The 19,848-nt window shown below is 47.2% G+C and overlaps 1 protein-coding gene across 2 annotated transcripts; it reads right to left on the reverse strand.

The window, feature by feature from the left end:
* Window positions 1-148: 148 nt before the first annotated feature.
* Window positions 149-18,181, reverse strand: LOC109783751 (uncharacterized). Of its 2 annotated transcripts, XM_020342348.4 has the most exons (12): window positions 18,040-18,180; window positions 17,891-17,962; window positions 17,404-17,577; window positions 17,150-17,281; window positions 16,186-16,325; window positions 15,555-15,638; window positions 15,309-15,434; window positions 14,750-14,902; window positions 13,970-14,071; window positions 966-1,136; window positions 799-878; window positions 149-590 (listed from the first exon to the last, which is right to left on the reverse strand). In XM_020342348.4, exons 1-12 carry the CDS (start codon window positions 18,092-18,094, stop codon window positions 566-568), a joined length of 1,314 nt encoding a protein of 437 aa, XP_020197937.1. In that variant the 5' UTR covers window positions 18,095-18,180; the 3' UTR covers window positions 149-565. The 2 variants fall into 2 exon arrangements, with proteins under 2 accessions (XP_020197937.1, XP_073363234.1); XM_073507133.1 differs by lacking the exons at window positions 799-878; window positions 966-1,136 and having other exon boundaries at window positions 18,040-18,181.
* Between the last annotated feature and the right edge of the window lie 1,667 nt (window positions 18,182-19,848).

Below are 19,848 nucleotides of genomic sequence, written 5' to 3' on the forward strand. Positions count from 1 at the left end.
TCTACACCTTAGGAACATTAAAGGCGGCCGCCGTCTTCGATTTTCTGAAATTATCAAAAGGAAGCAAATGAAATGGTTTGGTCAGAGATCAGCAAGCATTTTCACAGGAAAAGAATACTGCAATGCCAAGTTTGAGAGCTTGGAAGAATTAGTATCATGAACAAATCATTTTTTGAAAAGGATCATCAACAAGTCATTGGAACTGGCAAATACAAATCACAAAAATACTCGGGTTTACATACTCAGTAGGGTACAGAGATTGGACAGTGCAAAATATGGGAATTGGCAAATGCAACACCACAATCTTTTACAAGTGCCAAACATTTCACTCTAACTTGGCCAATTCAATTCATCATCCACTGCCACACTTCTACCATACAAACAGGATGCAAATTTCACAAAACTCAAAATAAGTAGCCAGTAACGTGTTTTGCTCTGCTGCTGCGGTCAACGAATTACATGAAAAAAGGCCACCATAATTCAAAGTTAAGCGGTTTTGCTCGAGAGAACAGGTAAAGATCCTCCCGTTCCGCGTGAGCTTCTCTCTGTTGTCGGCGTGGAGCAGCTAACTCATTAGTTCCATTGTCTCCCTGCAAGGATCAGTTGATCAGAACATGGAAATGAAGAACTGGATTCTACCGAAGATGGCAAACACCCAAAACATGTAACTGCTGACAAATAACACTCAAGAAAATACAGCGAGACAGATTTTATCTCTTATGAACTGATCAGAACAATGAAAAGAACTGGATTCTACCAAGCACTCAACAAAACACAAGAAGACGAAGTATCTCTTACCAGAACAATTTCTCGATCTCCTTACTTTCGGGGTCCAGCTCTAAAGCGCACGAGAGAGACTGATAGGCACCGTTATAATCCTAAGGAAAGGAAAGCGCATTTTTTGGAATCAAACAACAGATATGAAAGGAGCAACATAATTTTCAGCCTCAACTATTCCACTGCACCTTCACAAACATAAAAGCTGCGCCTAGCCGATAGTGTGCCTTTGCCCACTTCGGGCAAAGCTTTGTGCATTCATGTGCATCACTAAAAGCCCTTTCCCCATTACCCATGCGAAGCCAGCAAAGGCTCCTGTTTGATAACAACTTCGCGTCAAAGTTATCCATCTTCAGAGCCTGCAGCACACAAAACAGTGAAAAATTGTTGGTCTTGCCACATTCCCTTCCAGAAATGCTGCTCAGTTTAGACCAATAATTTGTCATTTGGTCCACAGCTACAAGAACCGAGGAGTTAAACTGTGATAGAAGATCAACTCGCACCTGAAATTCCTCACAACAAAACGAACAGCGGAGATTAATGTGTTGCCACTCTTATGTATTTATTTATTTAAACTTAATTATCACCATTTTTGGTTACCACTAGCTCTAGGCATGAAAATTCTCTAGTCTACACTGTTAAAGATAACACTCCATACATGCAACGAGATGCTCTCACTAGTGTAACACCCCGAGACCGACGCTCCAGACGCCTTCCATGTCGTTGTAGCCGCTTTAATTATTTTTGCTTGTTGCATTTCATCATGTCATCATCTGCATTGCATCCGCATGTTTTCATAAAACTCATAGTCGTTTGTGGGTTCGTGGTTGCCGCTTCTCCCTTTGTCTCCGTTGACCTTTTGTCAGGCCTCTTTGTCTTTGTCGACCTCTCTTAGACCCCTCGCGCGTGTCCGAAAACCTGCCTGAACCTGAACCGTTCAGTCGTCACCGATGGGTCAGGATCATCCCCAAACATCCCTAAAACATCTTTGGTTTCTTATTTGGACTTCCCTAGCCTTTATTTTCTCGGCCATCTGATTACAATCGTAGGGACGAGATAGCCCTACCCTAATTCCTCTACTATATATAACGGGTCCAACCCTAGATCCTAGGACGACGGTCCCATCCATTCCTCCTCCCCGCCGCCACTCTTCCTGTCTCTTCCTCCTCGGATTCATCCCCGATACAAAATCCTCCCTCGTTTTCAGCACCAGACCAACCCAACGCCTCCTCTGCCTCAATCCCCTCCTCCCGAGCCACCTCTGCCGTCCATCCCATCGGAGCAGCAACTCCCGTGCCCCAGTTCATCCCCTTGAGCAGCAACCAGGAGTCCGAGCTCCTTATTCCACGCCCGCGCAACCAAGTCCCTCGACGGGCCCGGGCCGGAGCTCGCCTCCGCCGGCGACCATCAGCAACAGCTGAACCCCCTCCCCCCCCCCCCCCCCCCCGCCCCGTGACCTCCTCCTTCCACGAAGACCAGCCAGCGGGCCGCCCCTCGCAGGTCATCCCCGCCCTGCTCTTCCTTCTGCTTCCCCTGCCCTGCTCTTCTCTCAATGCCCTCTCTCCGACCCTCGCTCTTTCTCCTGTCGTTCATAGGAGGCCGTCGCCATGGGAACCGTGGTCAAGTTATCCGCCGAGCCCTCCACCAACCACGCCGCCGCCGGGAACAGGGTCCCCACGCCCTCCCCACCATCTTCACGGTGCCACACCTCTGCTCCTCCGCCATGGTTCCTCCCCGAGCTCCAAGTCCCCGAGTCCGCTCCATCCCCTGCCGCATGGTCTCGACCTGGAGGCCTGCCAAGCCGCCGCTGCTCTACCAGCTGACCCTCGCCGTCTTCCGCGCCAAGTCCCGACGCAAGTGCAGCGGCTCGTGGCGCCCTGCCTCACATCCTCGTCGTCCAGAGCAACGAACACGACGACCGCCCCGCTCCCGTTGACCGCGCCTTGAACCGCCCGGGGCCGCCTCTGCAGTCGGCCACCTCTGTCCAGCCGGGCCTTGGCCCATGGTGAGGCCACCCACAACGCCTCATTTTTTCCTTCTGTTGGGCCTGATCCACTTTTAGTTTCGGCCCGTGTAAGGCGCGGCTCGACAAAGGCGACTGCAGAGGCGGCCCAGGGCGGTTCAAGGCACGGTCAACGGGGGCGGGGCGGTCGTCGTGTTCGTGGCTCTAGACGACGACGATGTGAGGCAGGGCGCCGCGAGCCGCTGCGCTTGCGTCGGGACTTGGCGCGGAAGACGGCGAGGGTCAGCTGGCAGAGGAGCGGCGGCTTGGCAGGCCTCCAGGTCGAGACCCACGCAGCATGCGGCAGGGGATGGAGCGGACGCGGGGACTTGGAAGCTCGGGCAGGAACCATGGCGGAGGTGCAGAGGTGTGGTGCCGTGAAGATGGCGGGGAGGGACGGATCCGGCCGTGGGGACCATGTTCCCGGCAGCGGCGGCGTGGTTGGTGGAGGGCTCGGCGGATAACTCGACCACGGTTCCCATGGCGACGGCCTCCTGTGAACGACAGGAGAGAAAGCGAGGGTCAGAGAGAGGGCACCGGGAGAAGAGCGGGGCAGGGGAAGCAGAAGGGAGAGCAGGGTGTAGGGGAACGCGACAGAAAACGAAAATTTTCGGTATAGCGAGCACGCCCAGGACCACTATGGAGACTGCATACAAGGTTTGATCTGATCCGTACAGACTCGAAGCGCAGCGGAAGAAGAGTCGGTGTAGATCGTCGGTGCAGATCCCCGCAGCTAGGATTTACAACCTCCCAACCGCGAGGATGTACTCCCTCTCCGGGCAGCCCTTCGGGAGGCGGTCGGACAGTCCCCCGGACAATGTCGCGGACAGCCCTTCGGGAGGACCCTCGAAACTCGGACGGAGACTCGGACAGCCCTTCAGGAGGACACTCGAACAGCCCCTCGGGAAAAAGATCGAAACTACAATCTCTCTACGGGGTTGCACACATACGGTGTCAGCTATCCGGCAGGGCTTCGCCGTCCAGAACTAGTTCCTGCCGGAACCCAGACAGCCTTACGGCTCTACGAAACTCTTTTCGTGGGAGGGAGAGAGGAAGCCAGATAATGCATGGCATGTGTATGAGAGCAAGGGATGAGTGTGGAGGGCTGCCCCTCCACCTCTATTTATAGGAAATCCCAAGGGGTAGGGTAGTTTCACACAAAAACCCAAAATGCACATGAATGAAGTCCTTCCATAAGGACCTAGAAGTGAAACCAATGAACAAAAGGGTCCCCAAGGGGGGATACCCCATGTGGCCGGCCACACCCCCATGAGGGGCCCAAAAAATGGGTCCTATCCATCCATGTCATCCCCAAGATCTTTTGGAGCAAAGCCCCAAAAGGTGGCTTTCCATAAAGTAACCATAAAGCTGATTTTCACTATTCACAACGACATTTTTCAGCGTCTGATCGAACTGAAAATATTTATGTGGGCTAAGAACATTTCCAGTACCCACTAAAATGATTTTCAACGCGTTCCGAAACAATTCCGGTTTCAGTGAGTTTCATCTGCGAAACGCATCTGAAGTGGCTCCGGCAGCTCCGAAACATTTCCGGTTTTTATCTCAGAAAATTCCAAAAAGCTTCCAGAATGATTCTGGCATCCTCCAAGAATTATCAGGCATGTGCCGAAACCAATTTGACTTAATGGTGTATCCCGAAACAACTTTTCGATATCATCGAAACTTATCCGGTGACCTCTCTCTGCGGTACGATTCCGCTGTCCGAAACTTTTCGGTGTCCGAAACTTTTTCGGTGATTTTCTCTCAGACTCCCTGTCTAGTATTCAGCAGATAGATGACCCTTAAGCGTGTGACCCTATAGGTTCGGTGAAGTATAGACATGACCTGGAACCCCTTCCGATCAATGATCAACATCGGAGCCGTGGACACCCATATTGACCCCTATACCCACACGAATGAATATTCGAGTGAACCTCCAGTTGCAGTGAGCTATTCCTGTTGCTTCGCGATATGTCACAAACACCCGAGGTGAGATTTATTGCATGCCCATGGACGAACAATTTGTCAACCATGCAAGTTACCTCGTTACCGGTTTTGTTCTCTTTTCTCGTTTCCGTGTTCCGGCATCCCAGTGATCAAATCACAATGTGTCTGGCCAGATGATGATGGATACCGTTACACCGAGAGGGCCCGAGTATATCTCTCCATCGTCGGAGGAGCAAATCCCAATCTTGAGCTATCTTGTTACTTCCTATACTTTTCCGTGAACCCGAAAGCTGCCGTAATAGCCACCCAGTTACGGATGACGTTTAACAAACCCCAAAGTTCACGAAGCAAGCACGAAGGAACTTGATACTCTCATGGTCTAAGGAATTATGCAAACATTAACTATCTCAATGATATTAACCATAAACTTGTGACGAAGGTATCTCATAGCTTAACATCAATTTGGGTCGAGTCAACACAAGTGTTCTACCAACATCGCGCCCTCAGAATTGCCAGCATAGACATGCCCATGATCAGGAAAACAGGATCATCATGCAATACATGAGCCAGTCTTAGAGGCAAGACTAGGAATACATTTTACCGTTTAGTATACCACACGTGCACATGAGTTTCCCTCCGAGCCTCGTGGATATTGCAGACTCGGGAATCATTGCAATTATAGCATGGAAGCTAAACATTCATTACAAACTTTGGAGATACAAAATAACTGTTATTACTGCTTCTAGGGCATATCTCCTACAGACTCCCACTTGCACTAGAGTCATAATCCAGTTACATGGCTTCCCTAACACCAATGGCTATCCGATGCTGCTCATGCTTTGCTCGGGGTAGAGGCTTTGTCATCGGGTCTGACACGTTCAGATCCGTGTGAACTTTGCGTACTTTCACTAAACCCTCTTCAACATGATGTCGAATGAGTTTATATTTGCGTTGAATATGTCTTGTCTTATGGTGCGAACTTGGCTCCCTTGCCTGAGCCACGGCGCCACTATTATCACAATAGATTTCCACCGGGTCCAGAGCACTTGGAACCACACCAAGGTCTTCAAGAAATTGCTTGATCCATACCGCCTCCTTGGAGGCTTCTGAAGCGGCAACATACTCCGCCTCCGTCGTAGAATCCGCCACAGTCTTTTGTTTGGAACTTTTCCAATCAACTGCGCCGCCGTTCAATATGAAAACATAGCCTGATTGAGATTTGAAGTCATTGGGTCAGTCATGAAGCCTGCATCAGTGTAACCACTTACAATGAGCTCTTCATCACCTCCGTACACAAGGAGTAAATCCTTGGTCCTTCTGAGGTACTTAAGAATACCCTTGACTGCGGCCCAGTGTTCCAACCCTGGATCACTTTGGTACCGGCTGCTAACACTTAGCGCATAGGAAACATCTGGTCTTGTACATAGCATGGCATACATAATAGAACCAACTGCCGAGGCATATGGAACATCATTCATTTGTACTCGCTCATCCAGAGTCCGAGGACTCTGATTTTTGCAAAGCACTGTGCCAGGTGACATGGGGAGTAGGCCTTTCTTGGAGTTCCCCATGTTGAACCTTTTCAACACCTTGTCAATGTACGTGCTTTGGCTAAGCGCTATCAGGCGTTTTGATCTATCTCTATAGATTCTGATGCCCAATACATATGCCGCTTCGCCTAAGTCTTTCATTGAAAAACTTTTCTTCAATGAGTCTTTTATGTCGCTAAGAAAATTCACGTCATTTCCAATCAATAATATTGTCATCCACATACAAGATTAGAAATGCTTTTGCGCTCCCACTAAATTTCTTGTAAACACAAGATTCTTCGTCATTTCTGATGAAGCCAAATTCTTTGACCACTTCATCAAAACGAATGTTCCAGCTCCTTGACGCTTGCTTCAGACCATAAATGGCTTTCTGAAGTTTGCATACCTTTCCAGCATCCTTATGAACGACAAAACCTTCTGGCTATATCATGTATACATCCTCTTTGAGGTTTCCATTTAGGAAAGCCGTTTTGACATCCATCTGCCATATTTCATAATCGAAATAAGCAGCAATTGCTAGTAATATCCGAACAGACCTAAGCATAGCTACCGGCGAGAAAGTCTCGTCGTAGTCCACTCCTGGAACTTGTGTAAACCCTTTCGCGACAAGTCTAGCTTTGTGGATAGTAATGTTAGCATCCGCGTCTGTCTTCCTTTTGAAAATCCATTTACAACCAATCGGCTTTACGCCTTCAGGAAGTTCTTCCAAGTTCCAAACTTGGTTTTCGTACATGGATTCCATTTCGGATTTCATGGCCTTGTGCCATTCCTTTGAGCTGGGCCCCGCCATCGCTTCCTTGTAGTGCGCAGGTTCATCGTCTTCAAGAATGAAGATTTCATTATGAAACCATTCAGGTGGCTGGATAGCCCTACCTGATCTGCGCGGTTCAGTTACAACATTGTCTGAAGTCTCCGCATCATATGCGACAACTTCCGGCTCAGTTGCAGGGATAATGAGCGGAATTTCTTCCGGTTCCTTAGCCATATCAACAGTTACCGAAGATTCACTAATCTCATCAAGTTGTACTGTCCTCCCACTTAATTCTTTGACGAGAAATTCTTTCTCAAGAAAGACTCCGCTTTTAGCTACAAACACTTTGTGCTCGGAGGGTAGGTAGAAGGAATACCCAATTGTTTCTTTTGGATAACCTACAAAGTTACACTTGTCTGATCTGGGATCGAGTTTGGTAGGTTGTAAACGTTTTACATGTACCTCACATCCCCAAATTTTAAGATGCGACAAACTGGGTTTCTTCCCATTCCACATCTGATGTGGTGTCGTCTTAACAGACTTAGACGGTGCTCTGTTTAGTGTGTGAGCGGCAGTTTCTAGTGCATGACCCCAAAAAGATATCGGCAGATCTATAAGAGACATCATCGACCTTACCATGTCCAACAGGGTTCGGTTACGTCTTTCCGATACTCCGTTTCTCTGTGGAGTTCCGGGAGGCGTAAGCTGTGAAACGATTCCACGGTCACTCAGATGTTGGCCAAACTCATGACTAAGATATTCGCCTCCGCGATCAGACCGCAGAAACTTAATCTTTTTGTTACGATGATTTTCTACCTCATTCTGAAATTCTTTGAACTTTTCAAAGGTTTCCGACTTATGCTTCATTAAGTAGATATAGCCATACCGACTTAAATCATCAGTAAAAGTCACGAAGTAGAAATACCCACCCCGTGCGGCTGTGCTCATTGGACCACATACATCACTATGTATTATTTCCAATAATTCACCCGCCCGTTCAGGATGACCCGTGAACGGCGTCTTGGTCATTTTCCCCATCAGACAAGCTTCGCATCTGTCAAATGATTCAAAATCAAAGGACGGTAAAACTCCATCTCTCTGGAGTCTTTGCATACGTTTCTTTCCGATGTGGCCAAGCCGACAGTGCCACAAGTAAGTGGTGGTGGTATCAGCCTTCTTAAGGCGTTTGGCATTCACGTTAAAGACATCATTTTCACATTCAAGATTTAGTATGAAAAGGCCCCCAACAATGGGTGCAAATCCATAAAACATATCCTTACAATAAAGTGAACAACCATTGTTCTCAGACTTGTACGAATACCCATCGTGTACTAAACATGATCCGGAGATAATGTTTCTACACAACAGTGGAACAAAATAACAGTTACTTAGTTCTAAGATAAATCCTGAAGGGAGACGTAGAGGCATAATGCCGACGGCTTGAGCGGCGATCCCAGTGCCGTTCCCGACGCGCATTACGACTTCATTCTTTGCCAGCTTGCGCACCTTCTGAAGCCCCTGTATCGAGTTGCAAATGTGAGCAACCGATCCGGTATCAAATACCCAAGACTTAGAATTTTTGCTAGGAAGCAAAACGTCAATGACATTAACCTGTATAACAATTATACCTTTCCCGGTTTTCCCGGTCTTCTTATCTTCCAGATACTTCTTGCAGTTTCTCTTCCAGTGTCCTGTGCCCTTGCAGTAGAAGCACTCAGTTTCATTCTTGGCTCCGCCCTTAGAGTTGCTTTGGGAGCCGGTCTTACCGGCGCCCTTGCCCTTCTTTGGCTTGCCTTTCTTCTTTTTGAAACTGGCGGTTTTATTCACAAGCAACACTTGCTTGCGATTTTTCCGCAGTCCTCCTTCTGTAGTTTTCAGCATGGCGAGCACCTCTTCCGGTGTCTTCTCCATCCCTGTCATGTTGTAGTTCATGACAAAACCGTCGTAAGACGGGGGGGAGTGAAGAAAGCAACATGTCCATCATATGGCCAGGTGGAAGTAGAAGGGCCTTAAGCCTTTCAGAATAGCCAATCATTTTGACCTCGTGTTCACCAACTGAACTACCCTCAGCCATCTTGCAATCCATCAAAGCCTTCATGATATCATATCGCTCAGACTTTGCGGTTTCCTTGTACAGAGCATCCAATTCCCGGATCATATCACGGGCTTTATGGAATTCAAAACGTTTTTGAAGCCCTGGAGTCATGCAAGCTAGCATGAGGCACTGCACTAAGTTGTGATCATCGTCCTTAGTGGCCCAGACATTTTGTTCATCTACCGGTGCATCTGCCGCCGGTTTAGCTGGAAGAGCAGTTTCAAGCACGTACAATTTCTTAGCGCTCCTGAGGACAATCCTCAGGTTACGGACCCAGTCCGCATAGTTGTTTCCAGTCGTAGCTAACTTCTCTTTCTCTAACATCGGGCCTAAGTTGAACGCGATGTTGCGAGCCATTTGATCTACAACGGAAAACACAAGTTTCACTTAGACTTTTGTTTATAATGAAATTTGCACTAGTGAATAAACATTTTTATTCTAAAGTGTGCTCTCACTCAAATCAATATCTCTCAAAATTGATTTTGAGTGATTCAAGATCCAAATATCAATTCAACGTCATAGAATCATCATCTCATGACGAGGATTTCAATTGGTAGGCCAACTTGCCGATCACATCTCTATGTGACTCTTGTTCATCTTTCGATGTGTGTGTTCCGAGCTCAGGACGATCCTGCCATGAACGTCAAGAAAACCAAGTGATCTTGCTGCGAGGTCTGACCTCACCCGCCTTACATTTCTCCAATCGTTCGTACCCATGCATCCATGGTGCACCCCGAAAGGATAGATGTTGTGACGGTGCTGCACTTGGGAGAACACTAACTACTTGATATTTGAAGTGAGAGATCACCCTAATAAAAGCGACTACCGCACAATCAAGAAGGGTGCATCAAGAGGGATAAACATCTCAGGCAATTCATAATAGCATGATATGGTATAGCCTCTTTCTGACGGAGAAGTCTTTCAATTCTTCGTCTTCGGCATTTGCGTCGGTGTTCACCTTCGCGAAGATTGCCACCACCTTGTCGATGCACCAGATAATATTGCTATCTCTATAGCTAATAAAATAAGTGCGTTACTTAAGGTTGACACGCAGGTCATTAAAGTGCAATCATATGGCTCCAGCCATCATGCAGAATCATGACACGCAGGTCATGTTAGTTACATCATATAGTCATCTCATACATAATCAAATAGAATATGAGCATTGCTATACCACATCACATGCACATCCTGCAAAACCAAGTTAGACGCCTCTAATCGGTTTATGCAAAATTTTATTTTACGTGGCTTCTAAGGTTTTGACTTAAACCGCAGCTACCAACGTTTTATCATCAAGTATGATTATTCAAGTTGCTAGATTAACATCTCGGGGTGTATGAAACACGAGATAATTAAATCTCAAGCCCCATACTAAACTTCGTCATACGCATGACCCCCGTGCAGATCATATCTGCAATGCCCTTTCATCTGCGAATTTCATCTTTCTTTTGACTATGGCAGAACCCAAAGAACTGATAGCACTTCCATGATCAATCAGGATCACGGATTGCCAGAACTTTGTCAAATTCCACCATGCTGTCTCGAGATTGAGCAAACGCAAATTCTAGGGAAGCAGCAAGAACGTCGGGTAACAGATTTCATCTGTCACCCGCATAAACAATTTTCAGCAATAGATCTCATCTACTCCAAAATTATATTATGCAATACCCATACATCTCCATGTATTCTAGATCATAACCTGCATCTACGCATAGCACGGCTCTTGATGCCACTGTAGGGGAACGCGACAGAAAACGAAAATTTTCGGTATAGCGAGCACGCCCAGGACCACTATGGAGACTGCATACAAGGTTTGATCTGATCCGTACCGACTCGAAGCGCAGCGGAAGAAGAGTCGGTGTAGATCGTCGGTGTAGATCCCCGCAGCTAGGATTTACAACCTCCCAACCGCGAGGATGTACTCCCTCTCCGGACAGCCCTTCGGGAGGCGGTCGGACAGTCCCCCGGACAATGTCGCGGACAGCCCTTCGGGAGGACCCTCGAAACTCGGACGGAGACTCGGATAGCCCTTCGGGAGGACACTCGAACAGCCCCTCGGGAAAAAGATCGAAACTACAATCTCTCTACGGGGTTGCACACATACGGTGTCAGCTATCCGGCAAGGCTTCGCCGTCCAGAACTAGTTCCTGCCGGAACCCAGACAGCCTTACGGCTCTACGAAACTCTTTTCGTGGGAGGGAGAGAGGAAGCCAGATAATGCATGGCATGTGTATGAGAGCAAGGGATGAGTGTGGAGGGCTGCCCCTCCACCTCTATTTATAGGAAATCCCAAGGGGTAGGGTAGTTTCACACAAAAACCCAAAATGCACATGAATGAAGTCCTTCCACAAGGACCTAGAAGTGAAACCAATGAACAAAAGGGTCCCCAAGGGGGGATACCCCATGTGGCCGGCCACACCCCCATGAGGGGCCCAAAAAATGGGTCCTATCCATCCATGTCATCCCCAAGATCTTTTGGAGCAAAGCCCCAAAAGGTGGCTTTCCATAAAGTAACCATAAAGCTGATTTTCACTATTCACGACGACATTTTTCAGCGTCTGATCGAACTGAAAATATTTATGTGGGCTAAGAACATTTCCAGTACCCACTAAAATGATTTTCAACGCGTTCCGAAACAATTCCGGTTTTAGTGATTTTCATCTGCGAAACGCATCTGAAGTGGCTCCGGCAGCTCCGGAACATTTCCGGTTTTTATCTCAGAAAATTCCAAAAAGCTTCCAGAATGATTCTGGCATCCTCCAAGAATTATCAGGCATGTGCCGAAACCAATTTGACTTAATGGTGTATCCCGAAACAACTTTTCGGTATCATCGAAACTTATCCGGTGACCTCTCTCTGCGGTACGATTCCGCTGTCCGAAACTTTTCGGTGTCCGAAACTTTTTCGGTGATTTTCTCTCAGACTCCCTGTCTAGTATTCAGCAGATAGATGACCCTTAAGCGTGTGACCCTATAGGTTCGGTGAAGTATAGACATGACCTGGAACCCCTTCCGATCAATGATCAACATCGGAGCCGTGGACACCCATATTGACCCCTATACCCACACGAATGAATATTCGAGTGAACCTCCAGTTGCAGTGAGCTATTCCTGTTGCTTCGCGATATGTCACAAACACCCGAGGTGAGATTTATTGCATGCCCATGGACGAACAATTTGTCAACCATGCAAGTTACCTCGTTACCGGTTTTGTTCTCTTTTCTCGTTTCCGTGTTCCGGCATCCCAGTGATCAAATCGCAATGTGTCTGGCCAGACGATGATGGATACCGTTACACCGAGAGGGCCCGAGTATATCTCTCCATCGTCGGAGGAGCAAATCCCAATCTTGAGCTATCTTGTTACTTCCTATACTTTTCCGTGAACCCGAAAGCTGCCGTAATAGCCACCAAGTTACGGATGACGTTTAACAAACCCCAAAGTTCACGAAGCAAGCACGAAGGAACTTGATACTCTCATGGTCTAAGGAATTATGCAAACATTAACTATCTCAATGATATTAACCATAAACTTGTGACGAAGGTATCTCATAGCTTAACATCAATTTGGGTCGATTCAACACAAGTGTTCTACCAACATCGCGCCCTCAGAATTGCCAGCATAGACATGCCCATGATCAGGAAAACAGGATCATCATGCAATACATGAGCCAGTCTTAGAGGCAAGACTAGGAATACATTTTACCGTTTAGTATACCACACGTGCACATGAGTTTCCCTCCGAGCCTCGTGGATATTGCAGACTCGGGAATCATTGCAGTTATAGCATGGAAGCTAAACATTCATTACAAACTTTGGAGATACAAAATAACTGTTATTACTGCCTCTAGGGCATATCTCCTACACAGGGCGGGGATGACCTGCAAGGGGCGGCCCGCTGGCTGGTCTTCGGGGAAGGAGGAGGTCACGGGGTGGGGGTGCAGCTGCTGCTGCCGGCAGAGGCGAGCTCCGGCTCGGGCCCGTCGAGGGACTTGGTAGCGCGAGCGTGGAAGGAGCTCGGGCTCCTGGTTGCTGCTCGAGGGGATGAACTGGGGCACGGGAGTTGCGACTCCGATGGGATGGACGGGAGAGGTGGCTCGGGAGGAGGGGATCAAGGCAGAGGAGGCGTTGGGTTGGTCTGGTACTGAAAATGAGGGAGGATTTTGGATTGGGGATGAACCCGAGGAGGAAGAGACAGGAAGAGTGGCGGCAGGGAGGAGGAATGGATGGGACAGTCGTCCTAGGATCTAGGGTTGGACCCGTTATATATAGCACGGAATTAGGGTAGGGCTATCTCGTCCCTACGATTGTAATCAAATGGCCAAGAAATTTAAGGTTGGGGGAGTCCAAATAAGAAACCAAAGATATTTTAGGGATGTTTGGGGATGATCCGGACCCATCGGTCACGACTGAACGGTTCAGGTTCAGGCAGGTTTTCGGACACGCGCGAGGGGTCTGGGAGAGGTCGACAATGACAAAGAGGCCTGACAAAAGGTCAACTGAGACAAAAGGAGAAGCGGCAACCACGAACGACTACGATTTTTATGAAAACATGTGGATGCAATGCACATGATGACATGATGAAATGCAACAAGCAAAAATAATTAAAGCAGCTACAACGAAAACATGGAAGGCGTCTGGAGCGTCGGTCTCGGGGTGTTACAACTAGTGACTAGTCTTTCAACAGGTTCATGCGTTAGCATTACGATCGAGGTAACTGTCAAGTTTTAGACATTGCCAAGGTCAATTAATATTAATTATAAATCAACTCAATTCTAATGGAGGAACATGTTTCCCGGCTGTACGCCTGTACCTACAGTTTACACAGGAATAAAAGGCCCGAGAATATACCTGTGTGTAGAACACCGATGCATTCAGATAATCCTGCTTCTTAAATGCGTCATCCCCTTGTTGTTTCAGGTCAGACACCATCGTTGTGACAAAATTGCCATCCTGGGCAAACATAATAACTTGGTCAGGTATACATATTAATAAGAGGTCTAATGTGTGTCAGGAAGAAACAATGCTCTAGAAAGGACATTAAGGTTAAGTGAATGAATTCAAGAAACAGTTGAAGCTAACTTGTATATTCAGTGTGTAATGTTTACACTACATGTCCCGTTACATGTATAGAGCTGGTCTAACTAACTACCGTGGAGAAAGGCATGTAGCATGACTCGGTAGTGGATCCTAAGGAATAGGACTAGCCTAAAGACTAGGATTACAAATGATTACAGGTACAGATATAACGTGTATAATATACAGGTTAACAGTTTCAACCTCAACGAAAAAGACAAGAGACAGTTTTCATCAATGAGAGATTTGAAATCCTAGTTGTCACTTGCTACAGACTGGAAATGAAGTAAGAGAGCTTTCTAAGAAAATTAATTGGTACACCTGTTAATGAATTAACTGCAAGCAAAATAAGTTATCCAATAAAGCATCATTCACATCAGATGAGTTTTCAGGAACGGATCTTAGACCGCAAAGCAGGCACATAAAAAACACGGGCGCATTGACTAGTTCTTGATCTATGAAGTTTTAGCTAAACATCGATGCCAACATTGCGTAGAGAGTTAACATGGGACAAAATTGTTGTGAGTGCAAAGAAAATTTGCTAGCGTGACATACCTCAAGCTGCTTGATTTCCATCTTCACATGACTAATGATACCGTCAACGCTCCAATTTGTCACAGTTGAAATTGGCAAGGTGGAAGGAAAGAGCATCTCAACGTCTTCCCGTGTACCATACTCAGCAGCCAATTCTATTGGCAATCTACCAAACTGTTGAGGAACAACGGAAGCTTTACAAAAATTAATATTCAACATTAAGAAATAAGCAAATGTTCATGCACAAACTTACAAAGAGATGGCATAAAGGAGAAGTGGTGAAACTGTAACAAGCTTATTCAGAAAAGTTCACTTAGCACAGCCTTTTATTTTTATACTGCAGATAGCATAAAGTAGGTCTACTTGCATCATAACTCCTACAGTTACGGTCGTTGCATATCAGTATAAGACAAGTCGAAACAGTAGCACGCTTATGTAAGAAAGCTAACTTAGCACAGCCTTTTATTTTTATATTACATATAGCATCATGTAGGTGTACTCGCATAACTCGTATAGTTGTTGCATATCACTACAAAGCCAAGCAAGACACAAGAATATGTGACAAAATGAGCATTCTGACCTGGTCAAGAACATTTGGATTTGCACCAGCTTCCAACAAGCACTTGATAGCTTCAGTTAAGCCCTTCTCTGCAGCCGTTACCAAGGGATTATAACAAGGACCAGCACCGCTCACATTAGCTCCACCCTATCAGATGCAAGAATGAAAAGCCAATCATTTGTTTAGTTGTGAATACAAAAATGACTAAATCGAACATCAGTTTATAGAAATCTACATTCCTACTGCAGCAAAAAGAGGATACAATACCTGAATCAATAGCTTCGCACAAGACACATTAGATTTGTGTAACGCCATGTCTAAAGGTCCAAGAATACGAGTACCCTTGTTGGGCTGAAAAAAATTAGAGATTCAATTTCATGCCAAAATATGACAGTTCCAAAAGAAAGATTGAATTTGCAAGGGAAAAAAGCTGATTCGATACTTCTTTTCTGAGAGTGTAGCTTATAAAAGTTATATGTCCCTTTGCTCCCACTGATTCCTCAGAATTGTTGTGTGGGTCAGCGGTCCTAGCATGCCTCGTGTGGCTAACACATTAACAGCTATGAGCAGGGCCTATTTGGTTGATTTATGAAGGTTGCCAATATTTACTAATCATGCCTACGAAGTGCCATACTACGCCAAGCCAACGGGAACCCTCCATGCATTTGTGAGCCAGTGACACATAGGACCACAGCTGTAGGAAAGGATTCTTGCCAGCGAACCAAACGTATAACCAACTAAGTCACACGTTCCTAACTTTTGGCATGCCATGGTTAGTCACCAACGAATAATGGCCTCAAGTACAGGTGGGAACAATTTGAGAATGTAGCAAAACTTTAGCAAAAGAGAGAAATGAAGTTGAAAGCCAACAACAGATAAATGAAGATTTGAACATTACATCTGCATTGTGCTGCAAAAGTATCTTCACAACAGTAGCATGTCCTTTCTGAGCAGCAAAAGCGAGTGGTGTCCCAATAATTGATTGTGCATCAATATCCACTCCTCTAGAGAGAAGATACTTTACTATTTCACAGTGCCCTGAAAAAAGAAAAGAAAAGGAAGGTCATAACACTATGAACAGTATATGACCAAAAACGTTTTTGAGCAACAAAGTTTCAATTACTATTGGTGGGAAGCAACTTTGTTGGTTCACATTTCGCTGACAGACACATGGAAGGAGTTGCCATAAACAGATATCATAAGAAGCAGGTAATCATACTAAATGAACACCATTTGTGAGGAAAATAGTGTATGAAACAGATACCCAGGAAACTTGCATATCATACTACGTAAGCAGGCATTTCTTGGGAAACTAGTTTCAATGGCTAAAACAAAATACCATATGAAGTAGATATCCCGAGAGAAGCTCCACAGACTATAAGGATAAATAGTGCAGTGCCAAAATAAATTGGTCACAACACGATGCCACATGTACTTTTTACACAAATGTGAGCAGAAAATCCAAACTAATATGACAACTATGCTTAGAGTTTCATAAAGCTAATCGCTATTCAGAAGCCGCTGGACATGAGAAGCAAATAATATCAGCCATATTCCTAAAAAAAAAACAGCCATGTTTTAATTTATCTACGGCAACAAGAAAATTGTTTATATTAGGTTGGCTGGGCTTGGTAAAATAAATCAATTTATATTTATCGTGATAGCATTCCCTCCAGATTCAGCTAAAGGTTCTCCAACATAACATCTGATGCTACATGCATGATCTGTATAACACAAGACAATGCTCGAACATAAAAAGGTCCAGCACAAAACAAGGGAGCAAGGCAACCTGAGCATGAAGCTAAGGCATAGTCTTGCGACAGAGGAAAGTAACAATGAAGGGAGGATCCTTGTGTTTATACCATGAGCTGCAGCTGAATGAAGAAGACTGATGTTTCCTGAACGTTGTTGATGCACATCGGCGCCTTGATCAAGAAGGTACCTGACGGCAGGAAGGTTGCCGTAGGTAACGGCATGCTCCACGGGTGAATAATCTAGCAATAAAATCCACACAAGCACATTGCAGACAGCCCGGTTATAACTGATGATGATCGAGTCACGAAACTACGGGTTTAGAACCAGACAGGCGTGAACTGAAAACAAACAAATTGCGTACCCTGGGAGGTGTCAGGCTTGTTAATGTCCATCTTGACCTCCTCGACGAGGTACTGGTACGCGGGCAGCCTGCCGCGGCCGGCGGCGGCGTGGAGCGCGTTCATGCCCATGTAGCTCGTGCTGGCCACCGTCACCGGGATCCCGTTCCCGTGCACGTCCAGCTCCTTTGCAATCTCTGAAGTTCACACAAAGAAGTGTACAGTACAGTCTTATTTTGGAAGAAAGGGGCCAATTTTACCCCCAAATCCGGAAGAAATCGTCACTGATACTTCTTGAGAACTGCCAATTTCAGCCACAAGTCGCAACGAGAAAAATCCCCCGAGGAATCATCAAGCCCGGGCGTGCGTTCGAGCCTAAATCACGGACGAAATCGACATCCGGGAGCCGGTGTTCCGCGGCCAGATCGGAAGCCTCACCTCACGATGACAAAACCCTAAGCCCCCGAATGTAGCGAGGGAGCGAACTGACGCAGGAGGTGAGGGCCTTACCCTTGATGCCGCGGACGTCGCCGAGGTGGGCGGCCTCGATGAACCTGGCCTCCGGCGGCCACCTGTCGCGGTCTGCGCGAGCAAATCCAAGGGTTGGAAGGCCGGCGGAGGGAGAGGTGTAGCAGATTCGAGTGGGTTGGGTTACGTACCTTCGCCGAGGAGGAGCTCGAATTGGCAAGGGAGCGGAAGGGCACGGGTCCCCATCCTCGTCCCTCTCCTCGCCGGCGGCGGCGGCGGCGGCGGTGGTGGTGGCAGGGAAGAAGCTTCTGGAATGTGCCGGGGGTGAAAAGGGCGGGAAATGGGCGGGTGAGAGTGAGACCCAGTAGGAGGCCCACACCCGAAAGCCGAGGGACGGCCACGGGCCCACGGCCTTGCTTCTGACTTCATTCGAAATATGAATTCCGGATTTGAACTTGCTCTATCGACCTCTTCTTCAGTGATGATTAAGTTAATTTTATCAACATGTTTGACAACATCGGCGCAGCCAAAATCTAGATCATTGTCGTTTGATCAATGCGACGTTGGATATGGTCCACCATAGAAGCTCAAAGTTTTTGTGTGGCGTCTGGAAAACTCTCCACATACTTGTCCACGATTTTTTCCTCTTTGGTGTGACTCCCCCGATTTGACCGTATACTAATCATGCACGCAAATGTGTACGATTAAGATCAGGGACTCACGGAAAGATATCACAACACAACTCTACAACATAAATAAGTCATACAAGCATCATAATACAAGGCAGGGGCCTCGAGGACTCGAATACAAGTGCTCGATCATAGACGAGTCATCGGAAGCAACAATATCTGAGTAAAGACATAAGTTAAACAAGTTTGCCTTAAGAAGGCTAGCACAAACTGGGATACAGATCGAAAGAGGCGCAGGCCTCCTGCCTGGGATCCTCCTAACTACTCCTGGTCGTCGTCAGCGGCCTGCACGTAGTAGTAGGCACCTCCAGTGTCGTAGGAGTCGTCGTCGACGGTGGCGTCTGGCTCCTGGGCTCCAGCATCTGGTGGCGACAACCAGGTAGAAAGGAAAGGGGGAAAAGAGGGAGAGAGGCAACCGTGAGTACTTATACAAAGTACTCGCAAGCAAGGAGCTACACTACATATGCATGGGTATATGTGTAAAGGGTCATATCAGTGGGCTGAACTGCAGAATGCCAGAATAAGAGGGGGATAGCTAATTCTGTCGAAGACTACGCTTCTGGCAGCCTCCATCTTGCAGCATGTAGAAGAGAGTAGATTGAAGTCCTCCAAGTAGCATCGCATAGCATAATCCTACCCGGCGATCCCCTCCTCGTCGCCCTGTTAGAGAGCGATCACCGGGTTGTATCTGGCACTTGGAAGGGTGTATTTTATTAAGTATCCGGTTCTAGTTGTCATAAGGTCAAGGTACAACTCCGGGTCGTCCTTTTACCGAGGAACACGGCTATTCAAATAGATAAACTTCCCTGCAGGGGTGCACCACATAACCCAACACGCTCGATCCCATTTGGCCGGACACACTTTTCTGGGTCATGCCCGGCCTCGGAAGATCAACACGTCGCAGCCCCACCTAGGCTCAACAGAGAGGTCAGCACGCCGGTCTAAATCCTATGCGCGCAGGGGTCTGGGCCCATCGCCCATTGCACACCTGCACGTTGCGAGGGCGGCCGGAAGTAGACCTAGCCTAGCAGGCGTTCCAGTCCAATCCGGCGCGCGCCGCTCCGTCGCTGACGTCAAGAAGAGCTTCGGCTGATACCACGACGTCGAGTGCCCATAACTGTTCCCGCGTAGCTGGTTAGTGCGTATAGACCAAATGGCCAGACTCAGATCAAATACCAAGATCTCGTTAAGCGTGTTAAGTATCTGCGAACGCCGACCAGGGCCAGGCCCACCTCTCTCCTAGGTGGTCTCAACCTGCCCTGTCGCTCCGCCACAAGTAACAGTCGGGGGCCGTCAGGAACCCAGGCCCAC

This window comes from Aegilops tauschii, chromosome 1 (genome assembly GCF_002575655.3).
Source record: "Aegilops tauschii subsp. strangulata cultivar AL8/78 chromosome 1, Aet v6.0, whole genome shotgun sequence".
NCBI classification, from domain to species: Eukaryota; Viridiplantae; Streptophyta; class Magnoliopsida; order Poales; family Poaceae; genus Aegilops; species Aegilops tauschii.

Coding starts and splice junctions, on each gene's coding strand:
- LOC109783751 (XM_020342348.4), bottom strand. CDS start 18,094: ATGGGGACCCGTGCCCTTCCGCTCCCTTGCCAATTCGAGCTCCTCCTC. Junction 17,282..17,403: donor CAAGCCTGACACCTCCCAGG/GTACGCAATTTG, acceptor TTTTATTGCTAG/ATTATTCACCCGTGGAGCAT. Junction 1,137..13,969: donor CATCGGTGTTCTACACACAG/GTATATTCTCGG, acceptor TGTGTGCTGCAG/GCTCTGAAGATGGATAACTT.